The 24,012-nt window shown below is 56.6% G+C and overlaps 1 protein-coding gene across 2 annotated transcripts in view; it reads right to left on the bottom strand.

Moving 5' to 3' along the window:
- Positions 1–24,012, bottom strand: part of NAV1 (neuron navigator 1) — a 210,937-nt gene that overhangs the window by 53,968 nt on the left and 132,957 nt on the right. Inside the window, exon 1 of one of the 2 annotated variants that reach the window (XM_079911960.1) lies at positions 8,514–8,635. The exons of the other annotated variant lie outside the window; for it this stretch is intronic. Coding sequence (XP_079768086.1) covers positions 8,514–8,563 — 50 coding nt within the window. The 5' untranslated portion in view covers positions 8,564–8,635. Of the gene's footprint in view, positions 1–8,513; positions 8,636–24,012 lie in introns of those variants that run through there. 2 annotated transcript variants of the gene reach the window in all.

Raw genomic sequence — 24,012 nt, forward strand, 5'->3', positions numbered from 1 at the left:
AGTTTTTTTTATTTTTAATATTTATTTATTTATTTGGCTGCGTCGGGTCTTAGTTTCGGCATGCGGGCTTCTCTCTAGTTGTGGCACGCAGGCTCAGTAGTCACGGCGCGTGGGATCCAAGCTCCCGGACGAAGGATCGAACCCACACCCTCTGCATTGGCAGGTGGATTCTTAACCACTGGGCCACCAGGGAAGTTCCAGTGATGTAGTTTTTATAGAAACAACTTTCTTTTTACACTCACACCTCAACAATTTATGTAATAATTAGATGACACGATTTCAACGGGCACAAACAGGTTTGGGAACAAACAACTCTCGCAGGCCTTGGACATGCCAGGTGGGGCGGGGGCGCAGGAGCGAGTCAGGGGCAGGGCCCTGCCACGTCTGGTGCCGGAACCACTGCGGGAAGGTTCTGACCTTCCCTGCTTCCCAAATATTCCTCCTCGTTTCACCTCTGGATTTCTTTGCTAAACGTGAAGACCAGAGGTGGGGATGACGGAAATCAAAATTCAGGTTATTTCTGCATCTCTGGGCTCACAGCACACGACAGCATTATTTTACTGGTAGAATCGTGGTGGTGGGTTAGGGAGTCCTGCTTCGACTTTGTAAGAGACGTGGAGTGGCCGGGGGCTTGCCAGAGCAGACCGTCACCGAGCCCGGTGGCCCTTGCAGGAGCGGCAAGGCTTCTCCCAAGGGGCTTCGGACTCTCTGGGGATCAAAGCCGCTCCCACCATGAACTGCTCTGTGCAAATTCCCAGACGTGGTTTCTCGACAGCAGGAAGACTCCTGAGCAAGCGCTGCTTTCCTCCCCACCCCCACCCCCCGGCAAGGGTTTCTGGGAGCGAGGAGGGCCTGGTCCTCCGCCCGCTGGTTCTGAGGCCTGGGAGGGCAGATCGGCGGAGGCTCTGAGGGTCCCTGCTGAGGGAACCGAAGTCTAGGGGCCTAGATTCGTCTCCCTTTCTATACACCCCGCATCCTCTGGGACCACAGCTTTGCCTGGGCTTTCCATACAGCGTCTAGGACAAAAGCACCTGAAAGATAATGCGGATACAAGGGGCATCTACGGAGGATGAAAGCAATTTCTATAACGCACAGGAGAAGACGGGTCTTATTAGATATATCCCCTCATTCACAGTTCATTTATAAGAGCTGGCCCCGTTAACAGTGGGCCGAGGAAAATGGAGGAAAACGAATCAATTAACATACAGCTCATTGTACTTCGAAGGTCATTCTAAAATGTACTATAGCACTGAGAATAGTGGCCTTTATGGGTTTTCCTTGTTCAGAGGAGCCACCTTTGCAGGAAAAGGTGATTCAGAAGTCTTCCCCAAGGGCAGCTCAATACAAGCCCGAAAGGCAAAGTTGTTAAGCACGAAGCCCATGTATGAGGGGCCCACGCCCGAGGGGCTGCTGTGGGAGCTGAGTTCTGGGAAAGCAACGCCCCAAAGAGAAGCTCTCAGAAGCAGCAGGTATGGAAATCTGGGCTGGGAACCCAGGACCTGGAAATTACAAGGATATTTACCTAGAATTTATGAGCGAGAAGCTTAAGTGGGAGAACCAGTACAAATTATGGGAATGGAACACATAATTCACAGAGTAAATAGGAAGAAATGGCACAGATATCCAAAACGGGGAAAGACACCTCCACGTTAACAAGGGTTTCCGTCGGGAGCTCTTCCCAGACAGAGGCCTCAGTTCCCAGATCTGATGAACCAGCCATGCTTTTCAGCCTCCCTTCAGAGAGAATTAAGGAACCGGTTCCAGGATGTACGCCTCAGTCCCTGCGTACAGGGGCTCCAACTCCAGAAACCCGGGACACCCAAGAATAAATCCCAAGGATTTGTTTTCCTTTGGGGCCTCTGAGCCATAATTCTACCCACTGGCAGAAATACTCCTCCTGTTTTAAGGCTGTTAAAAACCTAGTCTTAAATCACACAGTTGGCAGGTCACCAGGATCAAAACCTGGTCGTCTGGTATAGCCTTATAGAAAAATTTCAAATAAGCCGTGGGAGAATCCTCCAAGCTGAAAAACAACATTTTCATGCACACACGCATGTGTGTGCGCGCGTGCACACACACACACACGAGCACACACACCCCTGCAGGAGCATGCGTGCACCGGACACCTGCCCACACAGCCACAAGAACGGGCCTGGCCGGACATCAGAGATGGCGGGGGATGCGCCCTCGTTCCAGTCTCTTCCCATGTCACCCACTGATCCCGCTGCCCCGTGAAGTCTTTCCAAGGTGCCTCTTGGGCCCAGGGCCCCCTCCCTCTTCCTTCATAACTGAAATCCTTCCCCCAAATGTCCTTGCAGTCTGCATTTGGACTTTCCGTAACTCCGCCACACTCACTGCCCTCCTAACTGCCGCTCCCTGACCTGGGCGTGAATCTCTTCTGTTTCTGACTTGCTTGCTTCCTACTTCCAGCTACTGTTATTCCTAGTGTCAGAAGCCAACATCTCACTCTGTTACAAGTTAATCGTACCACCACGTGGATCGGAATAAGTTGTCTGTTGTTCCCCCTGCAGCGATCACAACAATTCTTGGCACACAGTAGGCAATTAATCAGTACGTGCTGGTGGAGAACTGATTTGCTTTTATTTCACGTAGCCGTTGGACCCTAAAGAGCTAGCGTGACAGGGCACAGGATAAATATGGTATATCCGCTAATCCCAAACTCCCAATCCATCCCTCCCCTACCCACCCCTTGGAACTATATTCAATATCCTGTGATAAACCATAATGGAAAAGAATATGAAAAAGAATGTATATATGTATAACTGAATCACTTTGTTGTACAGCAGAAATTAACACAACATTGTAAATCAACTCTACTTCAATAAAATAAAATTTTAAAACACACGGTGTATCCACATCTGACCTGTTATGTAAGCCGTCTTGATAGGACCCTGGTGGCTCTGTGTTATCATCATCAAAAGACCATTATTATTATTATTATTATTATTTTTTTTTTTTGGCGGTACGCAGGCCTCTCACTGTTGTGGCCTCTCCCGTTGCGGAGCACAGGCTCCGGACGCGCAGGCTCAGCGGCCATGGCTCACGGGCCCAGCCGCTCCGCGGCATGTGGGATCTTCCCGGACCGGGGCACGACCCTGTGTCCCCCGCATCGGCAGGCGGACTCTCAACCACTGCGCCACCGGGGAAGCCCCAAAAGACCATTATTAATTCCATATATGCATCACTTGAATAAGAGTCCCTGCCCCCAGGAATCTGTGATTGGGCAAAACCACCATCATGTAATGAACGACTATGGGAGAAAAGCATAAATAGGTAAGTTGGAAAGCAGCTTCCCTGGAGGTTGGAGAAGCTGATTTATCAGCAGCTCTTGTTTCCAGAAAGCGACCATACCTGAGGGAGCCCCAGTGTTCTCCAGCTTACAGAAAGCACCAAGCCCCTTAGCCCGACATCCAGCCCAGAGTGGGGTGGGCAGAGGAGCTAGCCAGGCTGTGTATGAATTTCTGCTTCACTACTTACCGCCTGTGACTTGGGACAGGCACTGCCCTCCCCGAAACACACCCGCAGCCCCCAAATGGTCATGTCACCACCAGCCTTTCAAGATCATCGTACGGAATAAACAAGGTAAAAATACAACACCCAGCTTGACACTCAGCAGGGAAGGCAGGTACACGGCTTCCCTCCGATCTCCTCTTTTGAATAACCTTCCTGCTACTCAAATGGCCCCGGTAGCATCACATTGAGGAAAACTAGCTTATGAGGGAACTCACATCTGCTCCACCCTCTGTCGGCACACAGGTCGCACTGAGCATCTCCCGACTGTGCTAACAGGACCAGCGGCCGGGCTGCCATGCGTGTGCACACGTGCACGGCGGGGGTGGGGTGGTAGGGGGGTGAAGGGGTCATGATGTTCTTTCCTTCTCACCATGTTCCCCCCGACAATGTATCAGTCTTCAATAGTGGCTTCACATGGCCAGGAATGTCCAGGAATTTACTATTTCTAGAAATTTCTGAGGCATCCCAAGACAGGCCGAGGACGAATTCTCACAAGCTATGTATTCTTCATGGGGGTAGCATTATTTCACTCTGCTTTAAGGGCAAGGGCGAGGGCAGTCTGTTACCCTGGCCATGAACTTAATGTGAGATGACACTGGATCCAGGTCCAGAGGAAACAAGCCAGCTGTGTTATCGGATCAAAGGTTTTCAGGCAGGATTCCTGGTGGGGCTGAGCAGGTGAGAATGTATACAGTTGTCTGTCTCAGAGGATTCCATCTCAGACCAGGAGTCTGTGTGATGGGAGGTACCCCGGTGATGGTGGGTCTGGGCAGAGAAGCTGGAAGATGACACAGAACCGCTCTACCGAGGAACGCTCCTCCCTCGCTTCTCGAAGGAGCTCATGTTCCTCTGGAAAACTCTTACTTTACCTTCAAGGCTCAAGGAAAATGCCACCTTCTCCATGAAGCCCTCCTGCCTTGCCTGCTTCCAGCTACCGCACGTATGAGCAGGTATCACAGTGACGCGCCTCCCCGGCTCCTCCACAGACTGCTTCCTCCTGCATGATCGCTTCTCACGTGTCTCACGATTCCAAATACCGTATGTATGTGTCTGCTGCTTCTGTTAGTCTGTTTTCACTCTAAGACTCCAAGCTCCCTGATGGCAGGGGCTGTGCACCACTGTGTCCCCTGTTCCCAGCACTGTGCCTGCATCTGGGGGGCACTCACGACACTTTGTTGAAGAAATGAACAGATGTGAGCTCCTCAGGGATCTGCTGTTCCTCCAGCACCCAGCACGGTGGCAGGCCCAAAGTTATCACACAGTAAAAGGCTGAACAAATAACGGCTGGGTTTTTTTAATGATTAAGTTTTTTTCAAGTTTGCTATCAAGAATAGGATGTATATATATGGGCTTCCCTGGTGGCGCAGTGGTTGAGAGTCCGCCTGCCGATGCAGGGGACACGGGTTCGTGCCCCGGTCCGGGAAGATCCCGCATGCCGCGGAGGGGCTGGGCCCGTGAGCCATGGCCGCTGAGCCTGCGCGTCCGGAGCCTGTGCTCCGCAACGGGAGAGGCCACAGCAGTGAGAGGCCCGCGTAACGCAAAAAAAAAAAAAAAAAAAGAATAGGATGTATAAATATTGCTATCCTAGTTAGCACAGAACTCGGACTGAATAGAAATCTGAAGATGAACAATTAAGAATTTACGTAAAAATCCAAGATATATTCTAAACCGAGACCTGTTTAGTCTATTACACTGATGGGCACCTTTGTTAGGGTCCCAGCAAGGTGGCAGGGAAAGATGCTGAGGGAAAGAGCGGCCTGGAGAACCGAGGAGGGAGCCCTGCTGCCTGGGAGGGGCCTTGGCTGTGCGATATCATCCGGGAAGGCTCAGGTGTTGAATGCACTCTGCTTGTCACATCATCTCACTGTCATTCCCACGCCCCACGAGGTGGACGGGTCAGGAGCTCCAGAAGGAAACTGAGACAAGAAGCCAAGCAACTAAGGTCACAAAGTGAATCAGCAGTGGAGCCAGAGTCCGGATCGGGCTGGTGGACTCCGAGTCCAGGGCTCTTCCCACGACACCCACCAGCGGTCAGGCCAGCTCTCACTCGACCTCTGTGAGGCTGCTACTACCTGCAGCTTCTGCGGTTTCAGCGTGGAGCATCCCCTGGGCCCAGATTAGTGTCAGTGAGAACAGGTTCCTTGGGGCAGGGTTTAAAGGTTGACTATAGAGTCAGGCAGACCCCACCACTGGGATCTCAGGTAGGTTCACTGAACCACCCTGTGGCTCAGTTTCTTCATCCGTGAAATGGGATGACAGTAAAATGCACCTCCTGTGCTTGCTGTGGGATTAAACAAGCAAGCGTTTTCAAAGCCCTCGGCACAGGCGTTGTCCGGAGCGTCTTGTTATAGTGGTTAGAAGTGACTGGCTCAGATGTGGGCGCAGGCTGCCGCCACACCCAGCCTTCCTCTGCCCTCTCTCCTCCTGCCTCCCAATCAGAGGGCAGGGCTCTGCAAGGAGAGGTCCAGCCAGCAAATGCAGCCTGCCCTTGGCATGCAAGCCTAGCCCCGTAAAACCCTCTAACCAGAAGCAGCCACTGGCTCTGCTGTCCCGAGGCCTTCTGTCCCCTCACAGGGGCTGGTTCTGTGCCAGGTCCACACCCTCTGCCCCAGGGTCTCTGTGAGCAGGTCCCATTCCCAAGGGTCCCCAGGCTCTAGCTCAGGGCCCTTCCCAGGAGGGAGTCCAGGAGGGCTGAATGGGACAGATGCCTGCACTCCAGGTTTCCTGCTTGGGAGACACCGAGGATGGGGTTTGCTGGGGCAGGAGAAGACAGGGGTCTCCAGGAGAGACCCTAACACCTGAGATGTGCGAGAATGGCACCAATGGAAACCGCCTCCCCCGTAGATGCAATAATTCCAGGCATCTGGGGAGGAAAGGCCCAGGACTGATCACAGCTCAGCTCATCAAAAGCTGGTCCTGGAGATCCTGGAGGGCCAATAAGCCATTCACCCTGAGACCTCGCTCACATCCTCCCCAGCTGTCTCCTGCAGAGTGTGTGTGGTGGTGGGGGGGGGGTACCTGAGCCTGCAGGGAAGCGTCTCTTTGATCCCTGTTGGCCCCAATCAAACATCATTTACAAGTTAGGTTCTGAGCTGTCCCCAGAGCGAAGGCTTGGGCTAAGCCCTCCCTCGGTGGATGAGAGCCAGGGCAGTTAAAGTTTACATTTGAACTCTGTCAATTCTCGGCCTGACCTCCAGTTTATGACATCCTCTCTCTCCTTGCCTACTAACTACAATCCCCCTGAAAGTTTTGGGCTTGCGTGAAAAGGAAACCACAGGTCCAGCCCGGCCCAGCCCAGCCGGCAGCTGGCAGGCTGGGTAGGTGTAACTCGACCTGCTCTGTCCTCAGGCTAAGGCACACCTGGCACACCTGCCCAGAAGTCGGATTCTGGTAAGAAGATAGGTGAGTACCCAACAGCTGTGGATTCAGGACCGGATGCTGAGCTCACTATACAGAGCCTGGGTCTCCTGGGGTGGGGTGGGGTGGAGCAGAGGAAGGGAGCAGGGAGGATTCCATGTCAAGGCATGATGGGGTCACCTAGCAAAGGCTGGTGGAGGAAGAAAGGCGTGGTGCGTTCAGGTAAGGGTGCTGGGACCAACTAAGAGATTTTCACCTCTTCTGCCATGGGGTTGGGGGGCGCTGGGGGGAGAACTTAACAGTAGAACCAGTGCAACTATAACGGTCCTCAGACACACCCCGTGTGGACCTGGAGTGGGTTCTGAGCTGGGGTGGCAGTGGTGGCAGTGGGGTTAGGGGAGGTCAGGAAGGCACCCTCCCCTCTGCCTTTGCCAGGGCCAGGGACTCAGGACTCGGCCCGGGATCCCAGCACAAACAGGAATTCCCACAGGTCCCTGAATAGACCTCTGTTCTCTAGAATATTCTCTGTTCATGAATTGGTTCCTCTTACAACACCCCCAGGCCCACCAGTCAGCTTAGCAAAGTGACTCCAAGGGTCCCAAGCTGGAGGGCGGCAGGACAGGCTTCCGAGGGGCTCCGGGTGCTGGAGGTGCCCCCCCTTCACCAGGCCTTACCCACTGCTCTGCTCTGACCCTGAGCCTGCGTGGGCAGAACTGCATTGGGTTCCCTCCTCGGAACCTCGGGGGAGGAGCACAGGGTGCAAGTCAGGGGTCTAGGGGCTGGGGGTGTGGAGTGGTCACAGCAAGGGGCATCGGCCTCCCGTTCAACTCCCCAGTCCCCAACTTCCTTCAGCCCCACAGGTCCGAAGGGAGGCTGAGGGGAGGGAAGGTGCACACCGGGGTGGGAAGCTCCCAGGAACACCAGACAGCAGCAGCCCTCTTCCCCGGGTGGCTGGAATTCCCTAATCCTCTCCTGGAAGCGCGGTTTCTAAGTCGGCTGGCGAGGTCCCAGGGCTGGCCACGGTCAGTCACTGCCTCTTAGTGGGGAGCCTGAGTGCCCGACCCTCACCTTACAGGGCCGGTGTCTGTTCCCCAATCAGCCGGCTCTCATCCCCTCCCAGAGTAGGGTCCCGGGCTTCACTTCTCCCTGAGGGATCCAGTCGGCTGTGGCGTCATAAATTCAGCCCGGCGCCCACTCAGGTCTCAGCCTACACCTCCACCACCTCCCTTTACCCCAGAAAACCCCCAGAGCTTCTGGGGCCGGGGGAACCCGGCTAGGGGCGAAGCCCCCTCGCTTTCCACTCCCCAGGTCCCCAAGACCCCCGGCCCCACCACACTGCAGGGAACCAGGGAAGTTCTGTCCAGTCGTGCTATTGTCCCAGGTCCGTCCTGGTCCGCGGGGTCGCACGCCCCCCGTTTTCCTCCCCCTACCGAGATCCCTCCGCACCCCGACCTCCAACCCCAAGGCCAACAGGCCAAACGCTCGGGAGCCAGAGGTTCAGGTGGCGCTGCCGTCCCCTAGGTCCGCGACGCTAGGGCGGTCAAGACCCTCCAGCGTGCGGACCCCCCCCCCACCCCGCAAGGCTGCGGCAGCGAAGGGCCGGCGCGCGGCGGGGCGCTTACCTGCGGGAGAAATTCGTCCTTCCCGCCCTGGGCAGGGGCAGATGCAGCATCCTCCCGGCGCAGCGGCCCTCGGCCGCCGGCAACCCCGCGCCGACGCCGCGCCCGCCCGGCCGACCAGCGGAGGTCTGAGCGCGGCCACGCGGACGGCCGGAGACCCGGGACCAGCCCTCGCCCCTCGCTCCCTCCTCCCCCCGCCCGCCCGACTCACCGCTCCAGCTGCACTTAAAGCGACAGAGCCCCACTTCCCGTCGCCGCCTCGGGTCCCGAGCCCCGACTGCGAGCGGGCCCTTTAACGCCCGGAGCAGGTAGACAAAGAGCCGCCGCGGCGCGGCAGTTCCGGGGCTCGGGGGCCGGGAGGTGCCGGCGGCTGGGGCCTCGGTCTCCGCCGGGCGGCTGCGGGTCACATCCCCCTCCTCCCCCCCCGACGCCGGCTGCGGGCCACCACCACCCCCGCGCCGCGGGTCGACCCGGGCTCTTCCTCGGGCTACGCGGGCAGACGCGTGTGGGCATCCCAGGTCTCTGGGGACAGGGGGCCCGCGTGCGCTGGTGGGCACGGGTCGGGGAAGCTGGACCCTCCCCGGAGGGCTTCCTCCCAGCTCCCTCCTGGCCCCTTTCCAGGCTTTTAAATCAGACCAAGTAAGAGCCCGGGATCAGTACAGCGCCTGCAGCAAGGTCGGCGGGGGTGCCGAGGGGGTGAAGGACAGACGGGGTGCAAGAGCCAGAGGCTGCTCAGGAGCTGTCCTCCTTACAGGGTGGGCGACCTGAAAAGTGCTGACCACTGACGGGGGGCGGGGCTCACCTTCCTCCCGCGGGGGGCGGGGGGGGGGACAGGGCGGCGTGCACGTTGGGGCTGATTGTGGGGAGAAAGCACACCACGCAAGGGTCTGTGCCTGCATCCAGGAGGCATTTCCAGTTCACTGATCAGGAAGAAAGATGTAAAGATTTTAGTGCAGAGTAAGAAAAAAAGTGGGATCAGTGGGAGGGCTCTCCCACAGAGCGTCTCTCCCCTCAGGGAATTCCTGGTAACTTAACCCCCCCCCCCCGCCCCCCGTTGCGGAGGGAGGGCCTGCACGGGGGCTGCACTGCTGCGCCCACCTTCTTCCAGCCCATCCCTGCTCCTGGGAGGGTCTGAGTGTGTAAGGTCGCTCCCAACCCCAAAGTGACCCGGGCAAAGGGGAAAGACTGTATCTTAGATATGGACAGATTACATCCGCAATTTCTTAAAGCAACAGAAACAACGCCAGCAATGGAATTTTTTTAAAGGCCCGAAGGCCTGAGCTTGAACCACGGAGCAGCAGTATCTCTGGGTTTGGGCAGCGTGTGTGACAGCCCCACGCAGAGACCCAGGCCAGCGTGTTCCCCTAGGCCTCTCATCTCCCAACTTCGGCGGCCCCGGCTGTTAAGGCAGAGGAGAGTCACACTCCTCCAGAGCCCCTCCGCACTCCCCACCTTCAGGGAGGTGTGGACGGTGCTCTGAGACCCGAGCATGGCCCTTCTCCCTAAAAGCCCGCCTGGCTCTAGTCCTCTGAGTGCCCAGCGCCACTGACCTGGGGCTGCAGCTCTAAGGGGTGAACCGCAGCTCTGGAGGGCGGGAAACCTCTCAGAGGGAGCTCTGTCCTGGATCCCTGAACAGACTGAGTTGCGGAGGGGTCTGTCTCTGAGGGTCCATGTGCTGCGGCCAAGTTTTCCAAATATGCTTTGAGCCCAAAGGGGAGTAAAGAGCTGCAGTGATCCCAGCACCGAGCTGTCAGGCGACCCCCTAGCATGGCAGGGAATCGATTTCCATTCCCTTTACTGTCTCTGAGTGGTTTGGGTGGTGAGATTCAGGAAAGGTGCACCAGGGTCCAGGCTGAGCAGCTGTGGGGGGGAATCCGAGGAATGCAGGCTCTGCAGCAGCGTCTCCCACCTCGTGGCCCGGGCCAGGCCCCACCCGGGCTCTTCTGTAACTTCCCTGCACCCCATCCTCGCCACCAGCCTACATGGAGGGTGAGCGGGATGGATCCTCTGCGCTGGGGCCCGCCTGGGTCATCTGGGGAACAGCTTACGCGGGACGTGCACCATGAGGGATTCTCTTTAGCCCCAGCCAGCATGGAATCCCGGGTAAAATGACTTTGTCTCAGCCAGAGGAATGTCACCAGCAGGGGATGTTTTCCTCTAGATCTAGCTGTGCGTTTTCCATCAGGTTTCCTCCTTTGTGGCTTTCTGGGCAGAGCCTGGAGGGAGGGAGGGAGGGAGGGAGGGAGGGGAGGCCTGAAGAGGGTAAGGCACAGGGGTTTACTTGGAGGACTAGATTTTTGTGCAGGGAACTGAGCCATCCGCTCCCCCCTCCCCTGCTGCCCGCCACACACACACCATGACGGCCTTCACAGCCCTGCTGAGCTGTGGGCCTCTCCCCCTGCGTCACACCCAGCCGCCGCCCACCCTCCCTGCAGCCCTCCCCTCCCTGCATTTCACCCCCAACAGCGATGGGGGAACTGGCCAGAAAGAGAGCAAGCCAGCCAGCAGCTCAGCCCAGGGAAGGGGTCCCAGATTTCTGAGTCCCCTGCTAAGAGGATTCTGGGCTGGAGGATCTGTAAACCCCCTCCTCCTTGGAACTGGTTCCTGTCAGAACCCAAAAGGATCTGAGGTTTCCCTGCATAAGTTCCTCTTTCCTCCTCAAGGAGGAAGGTGGGCTGCACGGAGACCCTACCTTCCTCCAGCTTGGGACCCACCCTCCTGCTTGGTAGAGGCTTCCACAGGGTAAGGACAGGGTCCCTGGAGACTCTGCTCCTTAAATCAATAGCATGCAAATTAGCACCTGCTATTCCCAGCCACCAGGTCAAGGCGCGTTGGGTAACTGGACAGCAGTGCTGTGTGGGGGCTTCTGTGAAGACAGGAAACCGCGGCCTCTCGGGTCAGCAGCCCCGACCTCGCCCCTCACGGGGGTGTGGCCAAGTATGGGGGGCGTGGCCCAGCTGCTCTGACCACAGTGAAGGGCCCACAGGGGTGACTTAGCTCTTCCTTCTGGGTCCCAGGCTGCAGAGTTGTAGCCTGCGGCGGGGTGAAGGGGGAGACACCTGCTGAGAGGGAGCTGAGAGTTAGGCTCTTTTCCAGAAAGAAAACCCAGCCAGAGAGGAAAAAGGCCTGCATCTCAGACAGCCTCCTCTTCACAGCCCTCGGGAGCCCAGATCACGTGTGTCCCCTGTGCCAGGCCCAGCAGAGAGGCTCTTTACAAGGGGGAAACTGAGGCACAGGGAGGCCAGGAAACGTGCAAAGCACAGGACGGCACAGAGACTAACACGCACGCATCTTTCAGCCTGATTCCCTTCCCTACCCCTCGCCACACACACCTGGGATCTCAGTACCCAGGGCTCTGGACCAATGTTCCGTTTCCAACAGAGACATCCGAGGAGACTGTGGGAGGCCCTGGTCCTCTCCCTAACGACAGTCTCAAGGCAGACGGGGCTGATTAGAGGCAAGAGAAGAAGAGAAGGACTTGCCAGGAAGGGCCATGTGGTCTGAGGTCCCGTCTCACCTGTCTGGGCCCTGGTCGCACCCCTGATTCCTGGTGAGCCAGGGAAGTGAGACCCCTCAGAAGACTAGGTACCAGGGCAGTCTCTGTCTCTGGACCGATGCCTACTCCTCTCTTTCCCCTCAGTTACGAGGCTGTTCCCTCCTTTAGGTAGGAAAGTCTCTGCCCCTGCACAGGTCTCGGCCAGCAGACGAGACCCTCGGCTCTCGGGGGAAGCTGGGCCCGGAGACCCCTGCATGTCCTGGCTGCGCGCACCGAGCTGGTAGCATCTGGGCAGACAGAACAAAGAGCGTTTCACCACACAGACAGGGGCGATGAGAGAGAGTCAGCCCAGAATGCGGGGGGGCGGGGGGCGGTGAGTTAGCCGGTGTCCACACCGGTGGGGCCTCACGCTGTCCGTGGGGAATGACCTCACTACATCTCTAATCTCTGCTTTTACAAACCTACCCCCGGGTCCCCCAATGACCCCACTGAATTCTGGGGGATCATCTGTTGTGACCTTGATAGAAGAAATCTATAAAAATCATTCCCGGCCTCTGGGTAGCACATTCCCATCATAACATAGGATTTCATTCTCAAACAACCTAGCGATCTAGGGTGAGGCAGGTGTTAGTCTCCACCTGCTTTAGGACATTCACGCTCAGGAAGGTTGAGAGCGTGGCCTCAGGTATTCTGGCCCCAGGCATGGGAGCCGTGATGACGTGGGTCCCAGGCCAGGGGCTGTCGGATCCCCGGTGGACTTCTTGGCCTCTCAGGGAGGCCCGGGCCTTCAAGGGCTCCCTGTGCATGACCCTGGCGAGCTCTCTCGGCTCTGGACCCCTTAGGGCTGTGCCTGAGCCCCGCACAGACACACTTCTCATGGCTGGAGATGTGGAATGTCAGAGCCGAAGCAGCCTTAGAGCTCCTCTGGCTCGGCGCCCAGGTGTTCCCGGGGAGGGAAGGTGGGCTGAGGAAGGGCAGCCCTTCTGCAGGCCCAGGCCGCCTGGCTCTGGGGCGGTGCTACCACTTCTTTCCAACTCCCTCCCCAGGGCAGCCTGGGCTCCAAGGGAGAGGTGGAGAGTGGGTGGGAGAGTGAGTGTGGGTCGGGCCTGGAGGGCAGATGCATGCGTGGTGGGGTGTCCCAAAGCCCAGCCCCAGGTCCGGCTGAGATGTTCCTGGGGCAGCAAACGAGCCAGCTGGAGGAGGGGGTCGCATTCCCAGCTGTATGCCTGCTTCCCAAATATTTACACAACCTCTGAGGAGGCCTGCCTTCCCTGCCACCCTGCAGCTGGGAGAGGCGGCGTCCCGCCAGATCGCACACAGTGGGCAACTGTTTCACATCGTCCCAAACCTCAGCGTCTCTGTGTGGTTCTGAGAGCGCAGGACAGATGGGGCGGTGGGAACGGAGACAGCAGGAGGCTGCCCGCCCTCCACAGGGCCTGCCGGACCCTCAGCTGCCCCCGGGCAGACGCGAGCGTGTGTGTGAGTGTGTGTATGAGTGTGAGACCCCCGAGGACAGCGCAGTGATTTCAGGTTGGCCGAAGCACCCGCTGACCCAGGTTCCCCGTTCCTGAGCTGGAGCTCCGATCTCTGCCTCCCGCCCCACCCCGCCCCGCCCAGATGATCGCAGCAGCTTCCTTTCGCTGCCCCCTCACAGGAGCCAGGCAGACGCTTTGCAACACGCGTCCGATCTCATTGCTTCTCTGCCTGGAAGCTGCCTGTGGCTGCCCCTCACCTGTACTACCTGGCCCCTGGCTACACCCTGACCTCATTTCTGATCACCGTCTGTCTTGTTTACTCTGCTTCAGCCACACGGACCTCCCTGCATTTCCCTGAACACATGCCCATTCTTGCCCCAGGGTCTTTGCACATGCTCTTCTGGGCATCAATTACTGGAGAGTTTTCCCTGACCACGCTCCCCAACAGCCCCCACCCACCCCTCTGTCCCTCACCCTGCTTCATCTTCCTTTATGACGCACAGCACCGCCCGATCTACCATGTATTTACCTGCTGGCCGGTTTGCCTTCTCTCTTTTGTATATGAGTTTAAGAACGATGCCTTTTTCTCCTGCTGTACGCCCAAGTGTCTGCACAGCAGGTCTCTAGAAGTACTTACTGACCATGTGAATAAGCAGCATGAGGTGGGCACTGTCATCCCCTTTCCCTTCAGACGCTGAGGCTAAGTCACTTATCCAGGGTCACGCAGGCCACAGCGGCAAACCGAGGATAAATCCGGGGCAACTGGCCTCTGGAGCGCCCCACCGACGGCGCCGGCCTATCTCTCAAGAACAGGAAACTAACCACAGGGACTGGGGGAGCCACAAGGGACGGGACGGCTGCTGCCACCCAGACCGCAGGGGCGACCGCTCGGAGCCGGGAAGAAAGGACCTCACACGGGGGCCATCGAGGAAAGGTGAGCACGGGCACAGGGCAGCTGCAGCGGCTTGCCGCTCAGAGGGGACGGTGACCGGCAGGTGATAGCTGTGCCTCCTCTTCTCATCATACTCGGCGGGAAGCTGCGTCCTGGGAGCCTCTGCTGCCGGAAGTGCCACCGCCGGGCTCTGTCCATGGGGACAGCATTGCTCCCGAACTGCCCCTTTGTCATCGGACCCACAGGGGCCGAGACAGAAGCCAGACAAGGAAGAGGAGGCTGAGAGGTTGAGAGGGTGGCCAGTGAGGAGAGGAGACAGGGAAGGGGCTGGACGGGGCTAAGCGGTCAGGAGCAGAGGGCAGCCGCGACGGTGGAGACGTGTCCCCGGGTCTGGCTGGAGAGGGCCCACAAGAAGGAAGAGACACGGCACAGGGCAGACCCCTCTTAATAGTTACTTATTTGGCTGCGCTGGGTCTTAGTTGTGGCATGCTGACTGTTAGCTGCGGAATGCATGGGGGGGGGGTCTAGTTCCCCGACCAGGGATCGAACCCATGCCTCCTGCACTGGGAGCGCAGAATCTTCCCCGCTGGACCCCTCTTAATACAAGCCGGCCAAGGCGGGCAGAGCAGGCGGGCTGCTGAGACATTGGTCCCTCCACCTCTCGGACGCTCTGCGGCCTGTGTGGCTGGCGCACGCCCTGCCCTCTGCCAGGGAAGCCTCTTTGTATCCAGCCCCTCACACGTGTGTCTGGGTGGCTCTCCCCTCGCCCCCGCTTGGCTGCACGTCCCGCGCACTGGCTCTGTTTACCGCCTGCGCCAGCCCCAGCATCATCTTGTCCACCCGTCTCTCCGTGACCCTGGCCCGTGGATTGGTGAGCACTTGTCTGTCTCTACCATAGCGGCCTGCCTGCGGTCTCTCAAGGCCTGACTCGTTCTGCCTGTTTTCCAAATCCAGACCTTAATGCATCTGCCTGTGCTGGCTCCATCATGGCCCCAACGTACGGGCAACAGCAACTCAGTCCTGCAGCCTCTCTGGGGCAGCCCGTGCACAGCTCATGGGTGGGTGCCCAGCCTGGCCTGCTGGCCTTTCTTCAGCCACAGTGAATGGTCCTTTGCTGCCTGGCCAGAGACATCTGATACCCCAGAGGCCAGAGCTGGCCCCTCGCGAGCATCCTGGGACAGCTCAGCCTTTGAGCCACGGTCGACAGAGCCTGTATTCATGAGGCGCGCGTCGCTCCTTCTGCCCTTGCCCTGAGCTCCCGGCTGTGGCCGCTCTGTGGTTTGCAAAGCACGACCCTATCCTTGAAGACGGAGCAGTCACTTAGGGGCCTTCCGGGAGGGGGCCTCCGACAGCACGGCCTGCTGGGTGTTGAGGGGAGCTCCTTCTGCAGTGGCAGTAAGGCCTGTGACCCCCGCCCCCAAGCTTAGGGACACACATACTACACACAAATGGAGGCAGCGGGCGAGCTGGAGGGAGCACGGGACGGGGAGGGCAGGTGTCGGAGGCGCCCGGCTCTGCTCCCGTGCTGCCACTTTTAAGTTATGAGCTCCTGGCCAGCCAGTGAAGCCGAGTTCCACTTTCCTCGCTTGTAAAATGGGGAAAAGAATACCTGATTCACAGAGCTGTTACGATTAAATGAGAGAGTGCCACAGAAGTGTTTTGTAAACCACATGTGCCGCGCAATTGTTAGAGAATTATAAAAGCACAAGTTACTACAGCACAAATTATACACACAAGTTCCAGGACGACCCCGAGTCGGGTAGCAGTCCCACTGCAATGGGCTGAATTTGGGGAGGCTTCCAGCAGGGGTGGCGGGAGGAACCGGGCACAGACAAGTGAGCGACTAGGTATCACCCCCAACCCCCCAGCTGGGCAAGTCCCCCTCTGCAGGCGGCCTTCAGACCTTCAGAGCGTTGGTTTTCTAGGTGCCGACCGAGAGAGGGGAGGTAGGTAACATTTGCCGAGCACCTGCTGTATACCTAGCACTTTATTACGATGTACTCCGCGACAGTCTCACGATGACCCTATTCCCATTGGACCAGCCCCACCAGAATGGACGCACAGCCTCCCCAAAGCCTCAGAGCTGGGATCTGAGCCCACTCCAGACTTGGGCTCTTCCTGTAATATCAGATTGCATGGAATTTCCAGCACTCCACGAGCCCAGCTGGCTCATCCCAGAACATAAGGTGTGTGGGTGGGGAAAGGAGGAGGCCGACGATGAAGGAGAAGAGACAAGTGGACAGGCAGGCAGGCGGGCAGGACTGGTGGGGAGGTGCCAGACCCGTCTCCACGGCTTCCGCAACCCTTATCCGTCTTGACTGTCAACCAGCTTGTATATCATCAAACTCGGGGAAAACCCGGCAGCTCAACTGTAGGTTACTAGGACACACCAGAGGGGCCCCTCCTCTGCCTGCATCCGTCGCCTTGGCAACCAGCACACATCCAGCTGCCCCTCTGGAATACCTGGCTCACTGCAACCTCCCAGCGACCCTGTTGGGTCTGAACAGACCCTGTGATTCCACCCCGCACACTCTCAGCAATGCTTTCACTATTCTGTTTTAGGAATGAAGGGTGTTTCGACAGCCACTGGCTCTCTGAAGCCATCCCCTCGCTCCCAACAGACCAGGAATCTGACTCCACAGCTCCTCCCTTCCCATCTTCCCTCTTTATAACTGATGTCCCTTGCATCCCACCTATGTCCCCTCTGCAGTTACTGTTCCCATAAACACAGACACAGCCGCTCTGCAGGCACCTGTGACTCTCAGTCTGCGTGAAGCAGCAGAAAACACCAGGATGCAATGCCCCTGGGAGCCGCCCTCAGCCAGGAACGACTGGGCGTCGAAAGATAAATATCCAGGCTTCCTGGCCCTCTGGGTGGGCATGTAATCCCCCAGAACCCCCAAGCCCAGCTGACCTCAACAGTGACCCGCACAGAACGCATCCTGCACTGGCTTCCTCCTCTCCCCGACCCACCTCCCCACCCCCATCAGTGCTTTCTGGAATCACCTCCCAAATAAACCACCTGCACGCAAATCTTTGTCTCGAGGTCTGCTGCTGGGGACTCCATCCCAGGACACACTTCATGTACAGCACACGCGTTTGAGTGAGGTACAGACAGCCCCGTTAGCCAGGTCACGGCGGGAGAGGACCCATGGTCACTCGCGCAGTCCTGTGTGCAATGAGTTTGCTACACTGCACAGCCACACGCCGGACCCGTGGCCGGTGGTCTCCAAGCCGCACAGGGGCACCCTTTGCCACACGATAGCACTGCATGAGCAGGCAGAAGTGGGTCAGGACGCCGCCATCCTGCTTGGTGAACCGCTTAGTGTGTCCTCCTCCCAGGGAGGCTCAGAACAAGCACGAAGGTTAACACACACTTTTCCAAATACTGTCGCGTCTTTCAGAAGGTGCGTGTGACACCTTAGGGCCCCCAGCTTGCTACCATCGGGCACCAATGGCTAACATCTAACACTTACTATATACAGAGTAAACGTGTTCACTAATTCGGTGCTCGCACCAGCCTCACAGACTAGGGTGCCACCGCTCTCTGCTTTTCCTAGACAAGGGAACTCGGGCAGAGGGAGAGCAGGCACCCGCAGTGACACACAGAGCTCACGAGAAGAGCCAGGGCTCTGTCTAGCCGCGAGCCGTACTCCACACCACTCTGCAGCCCCGCCGGTCCTGGCGTGCCGTGTCGGCAAGGCTGTGCTCCGATGCCGGTTCATTTAACTCTGCACCACAGGACGGAAAGTACATCAAGACGGTGTAAAAATGCAAAACGAGATCACCCCCCTCAACAGAGTCAAAGCCCAAACTCTGTGAACTCATCCGTCAAGCTGAAGAAATCTTACGTGGATACTCTAACAGCCCCTAATTAAGCCAGAGGCCACCAGTTAAATGAACAGAACCGTACGTTGAAACCAGAATAAATATTTCAGACCGACCGTTCTTCATACTTTTTAGAGCACTCTTACTCTTTTCCACTTGATCCTCCCCAGGCACAAATGATGACCTTTTTACAAATGAGCAAACGGAGACTCAGAGGGGTTGGGAACTTGCTTAGTGCCATGCCGCGAGCTGGAGGGGGCTCAGGAGGGAGCCCTGGGTGCTCAGATGCTCCTTCCCCTGCGCCCAGAGAAGGTCGGCCGAGGCCACGTGCATGAAGCTGCAGGTCACCGTTAGATGTTACCCCCGAAGAGGCAACGGCCACTGTCTGCATCAACTACACCTCACTTCTGCTGCTGCCGTGGATACCGCAGGCATCTTTCAGATGTGAAGCCCTTCAAGGGCAGGAGCTGATTCCTTCCTGAACTTGAACGCCGGGTCCTCCCCAGGATGGCCCCCTACCCTTCTGCCCCAATCCTTGTGTTCCACAGGCAGAAGCCCGGCCTGGTCCAGCCGCCCACGGGGTGGAATGCCTGCCACGTAACAGAGGAGACAGGGGCAGGGGAGGAAGACTCTCCTCCCTGCCCACTCACATTCCAGAGTTCTCCTCTCTCTGTACAAACCCTACAAACCCAGTGCCCCTTGTAGGAGGACTCTGTCCCCAAAGGGGGTGCGGTTTGGCATCTTGGGATCAGCCACCTGGAGCCCAGGGAGTGACATTCCTCCTCGGGAGGGGGCTGCCCAGGCCCAGGCCACTCAGCAAGGCGGGAGGCTTTCGTTAAGGCTTGGGCTCCTGCCTCTGGGAGCAGAAAGCCAGCCTGGGAGGAGACCGGGGCCTACAGTTTATTTTATTTGACATTTTTCAACGTCAGGACACTTCAGCACCAAGGAGGAAACGAATCCCATCTGTTCCCGAGCTCCCGAGCACGGTTTAAGAGGACAGGCTGGGGAAGGAGGGGACGAATAGGGACAGGACAGGAGCAGCCAGCCGCCACGCAGGGCAGGGACCACCCGACGGTGGAGCCCCGCTGCCCCCCGGCACACCCGCAGGGCTCTGCCTAAAGCTCTGCGGTCCTTGGTCGAGGTCGCCAGACAGCGGTCCTGCCAGGGCTACAGAGACTACTCTGCCCCAGGTGAACGGCGCCCCCGGGAGGGGGTGACAGCAGCACTGCTGGTGACGCAGCTGGGGTTCCTGCCCACCCAGACCACCATTTACACAGACGGAAGTGGAGACGGTGAGAGGCGCGTACAAGTCAAAGGAGGGAGGGGCTGGAGGGCACGCACAGCCCCATCCGCACGCCCTCAACCCCCGCCGGAGCCCACACTCACCTCTGTAGGTGCAGCACCCCCACCTCCCACCCCAACACTGGGGGTTAGGCGTGTGCAGATGACTGTGGAACTCATCTCCTTATTTAGATTAAATTCCAGACCTCCCTATTTTTAGAAAAACAAATTCCTCTTCTCTTCTCAGGAGGTAAAAATGTCCTGAGCTGCCACCTAGGGCAGCCGGCAGCCAAGCCGATGCTGTCCCCGGCGTCAGGCTCTGGATGTCACCCTGCCAGGACCGGGCAGATCAGTCCAGGTGCCATATTTCTAAGAGGATCATTGACAACCTGAGAGCTTCCAAAGGAGGGTAACGAGGACAGGTGGGATCTGGAAAACTGGGTCATTTCAGGAAGTACTGAAATGAGTTGGGGACTCTTTCTTTTGTAGAGAAGAGACTATCTGAACCATCATTAAGAACGTGTTGAAATGTGTGGATAAAGACTTCCACTTAGTCTGTTTTTCTCAGATGACAACATTCGAATCCACAGGCAGAAGTGAAGCAGATTTCAGGTGAATACTTAAACGCTTTCTTGTCATCTTATGCGATTTGGAGTGGAATAAGCCCCCCCGGCACTGTGCCCACCCAAAGCAAGGCTGAAAGATGCTGTCGGGGTTACTATGAAGAAGATTTGTTAACTTTATGGGAAGACAGACTAGCCCCCAAATCACTGAGAAGCGTCAGAAAAATACGGCTTCCTGAGGTAGGAGAGGTAGGCCGGGCATGAGACTTGGAATTTGTATTTTTAAAAAGCCCCAGCAGCGGGCTCCCCTGGTAGTGCAGTGGTTAAGAATCCGCCTGCCAATGCAGGGGACATGGGTTCGAGCCCTGGTCCGGGAAGATCCCACGTGCCGCGGAGCAACTAAGCCCGTGCACCACAACTACTGAGCCTGCGCTCTAGAGCCCACGAGCCACAGCTACTGAAGCCCGTGTGCCACAACTACTGAAGCCTGCGCGCCACAACTACTGAAACCCACGCGCCTAGAGCCCATGCTCTGCAATAAGAGAAGTCACCGCAATAAGAAGCCCACACACCGCCTTAAGAGTAGCCCCCGCTCGCCGCAACTAGAGAAAGCCTGCGCGCAGCAACAAAGACCCAATGCAGCCAAAAATAAATAAATAAATAAATTAAATTTTTTTTAAAAACTAAAAAAAGCCTCAGCAGCTATAAAACTCTTGGAGAAAAACATTGGGGAAAAGGTTCATGACATTGGATTTGGCAATCATTTCTTGACTATGACACCTACAGTGTAGGCAACAAAAGAAACAAGAGATAAACTAGACTTGATTGAAATGAAAAACTTTTGCGCATTAAAGGGCACCATCAACAGAATGAAAAGGCAACCCACAGAATGGGAGAAGATATGTGCAAATCATATGTCTGATAGGGGATTAATACCCAGAATATATAAAGAACTCCTACAACTTAACCACAACAACCAAACAACCTAATTAAAAAATGGACAAAAGCCTTGAATAGATGTTTCTGCAAAGAAGACATACGAACGGCTAATAAACACATGAAAAGATGTTCAGCATCTCTAGTCATTAGGGAAATGCAGATTAAAACCACCTCATACCCATCACGATGGCTGTTATTAAAAAAACAAACACATGGAAAATAACAAGTGTTGGCGAGAATGTGGAGAAAAGGCAGCCCTCGTGCACTGCGGGTGGGGATGGAAAATGGTGCGGCCACTCTGGAAAACTGTATGTGGTTCCTCGAAAAAATTAAAAATAGAGCTACATATGATCTAGCAATTCCACTGCTGAGAATACACCCGAAAGAATTGAAAGCAGATGCTTGAGGAAATATTTGTACACTCATGTTCACAACAAGCAACCCAAATGTACATCAGTGCGTAAATGGATAGACAAACTGTGGTCTGTATATACAATGGAATATTATTTGGCCCTAAAAGGGAAGGAAATTCCGACTGCTATCACATGGATGAATCTTGAGGACATGATGCTGAGTGAAATAAGCCAGTCTGAAAAAGACAAATACCGTGTGATTTCCAGTTCTGTGAGGTCCTTAGAATAGTCAAGCTCATAGAGACAGAAAGAGGAAGGGTGGGGTGGGGGGCTGGAGAGAGGGCTGGGGAGTCAGTGTTTAACGGGTGCAGAGTTTCAGCTTGGGAATATGAAAAAGTCCTGGAGATGACGTCAGTGATGGTGACACGGCAATGTGAACGTAATTACCACCACTGAACTCTTAAACTTAAAAGCAGTTAAGGGCTTCCCTGGTGGCGCAGTGGTTGAGAGTCCGCCTGCCGATGCAGGGGACGCAGGTTCGTGCCCCGGTCCGGGAGGATCCCACATGCCACGGAGCGGCTGGGCCCGTGAGCCATGGCCGCCGAGCCTGCGCGTCCGGAGCCTGTGCTCCGCAACGGGAGAGGCCACAGCGGAGAGAGGCCCGCGTACCGTACCGCAAAAAAAAAAAAAAAAAAAGCACTTAAGATATTAGCCACATATAAAACCAGATTTTACTATAATTGTTTAAATATATAACTTCAAGTATATGATGGTGTTAGCAGCTGCATTCCCTTCCGCATCCTGGTTTGTTGAGCTTCAGTTTGAAGAACCTGCCTTCCCTGAGCTCACCCAGATGGGCAACCCGGAATCGGCCAGGCATTGGGATGGAGCGGGGAGGGCTGATTCCGGACTGAACAAGGGCTTGGGAAGAGCCCCATGTGGGCGATCCCCCATCAGGGGATGGACGGAGGGCACCGAGAAAGCCTCGGGGTCACTGCCATCCTCCACGTCTCACCGGGATGGCCTGTGACTGTGTCAGCTGGGGTCGGGGGGATGGGGGGAGCGAAAGCCCGGCGGCGAGCCTCACCTGTCCTGCTCGCCCAGCACTGAGACTTCTGAGAGTCGGGAAGTGAATGGTCATGGGCAGTGGCCAACGGGGAAGGGATGGGGTGTCACTGGTAGGTGAGAAGGGAATAGCCCTGCCTGTCTTATGAGTAGGAAAAGCAATTTTCTTAGGAGCAGGACGTTTTCTAAGTTACAAAACCTGGATGGAAACCACAGTGGGAGAGGGAGGACCAGAAAGGGGCTGGGCAAGTGCGGCTCAGGTTCCCTGGAACCCAGGATGCCCTGCTTCTAGTGAAAAAACACAGCACTTAACTGTGAAAACACATAACTGAGGAGTGATTGGTTATATTCAAATTACTGGGGGTTATAAATGGATTCCCCTCAACTCTGACTGCTTAAGGGCATTAAAGGATGGGTGTGTTGACAGTGCTGGCGGGGATGTTAACGCCACAGCCCCCTTAGAACTGGCTCGTTGAGAGCTGCTGCTAATTGCAGACTGACCGTAAAAACTCATGTGAAATTATCTTGGCGCCAGCACTGCAGTTCGCAGTGAGGACCACTTTGTGGGTATCGCCACTCTGTTCTGTGTTCCCTGCGAACCCCATGCTTCCCCAGGGCTGACGGGCATGAGTGCACAGGGAGGGAAGGTCCCATCCATGCCAGTCTAGTGAACTCTGCTTTTGCACTGATTCAGGAGCACACACACGTCCAGAGGAAAGAGGACAAAGACAAGGTGCTAGAGGCCGACTAAAGGGCGTCTCTCCTGGCTCCCCCGCCCAGCACTTCGTACCCACACACCCCTGAATCTGTGTCCCCAGGATTGGCCAGCTGCTGCTACATCTGTCCTTGCTGCCGATCCTGATGGGGCTGTGCTGCACTGCCCAGTCCCTGAGGGCAAGCCTGGGACCCTCAGGGGGCAGGAGTCCCTCCCCGCCTTTAGAAGGTGATTTTAACGATAACAGTAACAACAATAATAGCAATAAAAATAAACTAACACGGATTGAGCATTTACAAAGAGCCAGGAATTATCCCAAGCACTTTATGTAATTAGTGCATTTAACCCTTATCATCACCCTGAGATAAGTTCTGTTATTATCGACAGACAAACCAAGCCTAGAGCGCTTAAGTGACTCGCCCAAGCTCACAGCTGGTTAGGTGCCAGAGGTCCCACCACCTGCTTCAGACTGGGGTCTCTCCAAAGGCAGAGTCCTGGATGTGGGAGCTCTCTGCCCTGTCCAGCTGGGCGATGTCAGAGGGCAGGGACCCAACACTTCCTCAGAGGAGAAGGGCTTCCTGGGGCAGAGGCTGTGCAGAGCAGCATCAGATGCCAGGCTCTCCTCCACCTAGCACAGCCTCTGCACCCACGAAGAGCTGGACAACTGTCTCCGGCCCCAGCCCCACGCTGGCGGAGCTGACAAGAGGTGGGCCGGCCCCTGGGGCTTACAAGAAGTAAACAACCCCATTCATGAGTCAGTTGTTTTGCTCCAAAGCAGCCTGTCATCGGGACAGGCCCTGCCAGGTCCGGTCCTCCCAGTACATCCCTGGGGTGGGGAGCAGTGGACAGCCTGGAGCTCAGCTACCTTCCACTCCCTTCCAGTTCGAGCTGTTTA

This window comes from Stenella coeruleoalba (assembly GCF_951394435.1).
Source record: "Stenella coeruleoalba genome assembly, chromosome: 1".
NCBI lineage: Eukaryota > Metazoa > Chordata > Mammalia > Artiodactyla > Delphinidae > Stenella > Stenella coeruleoalba.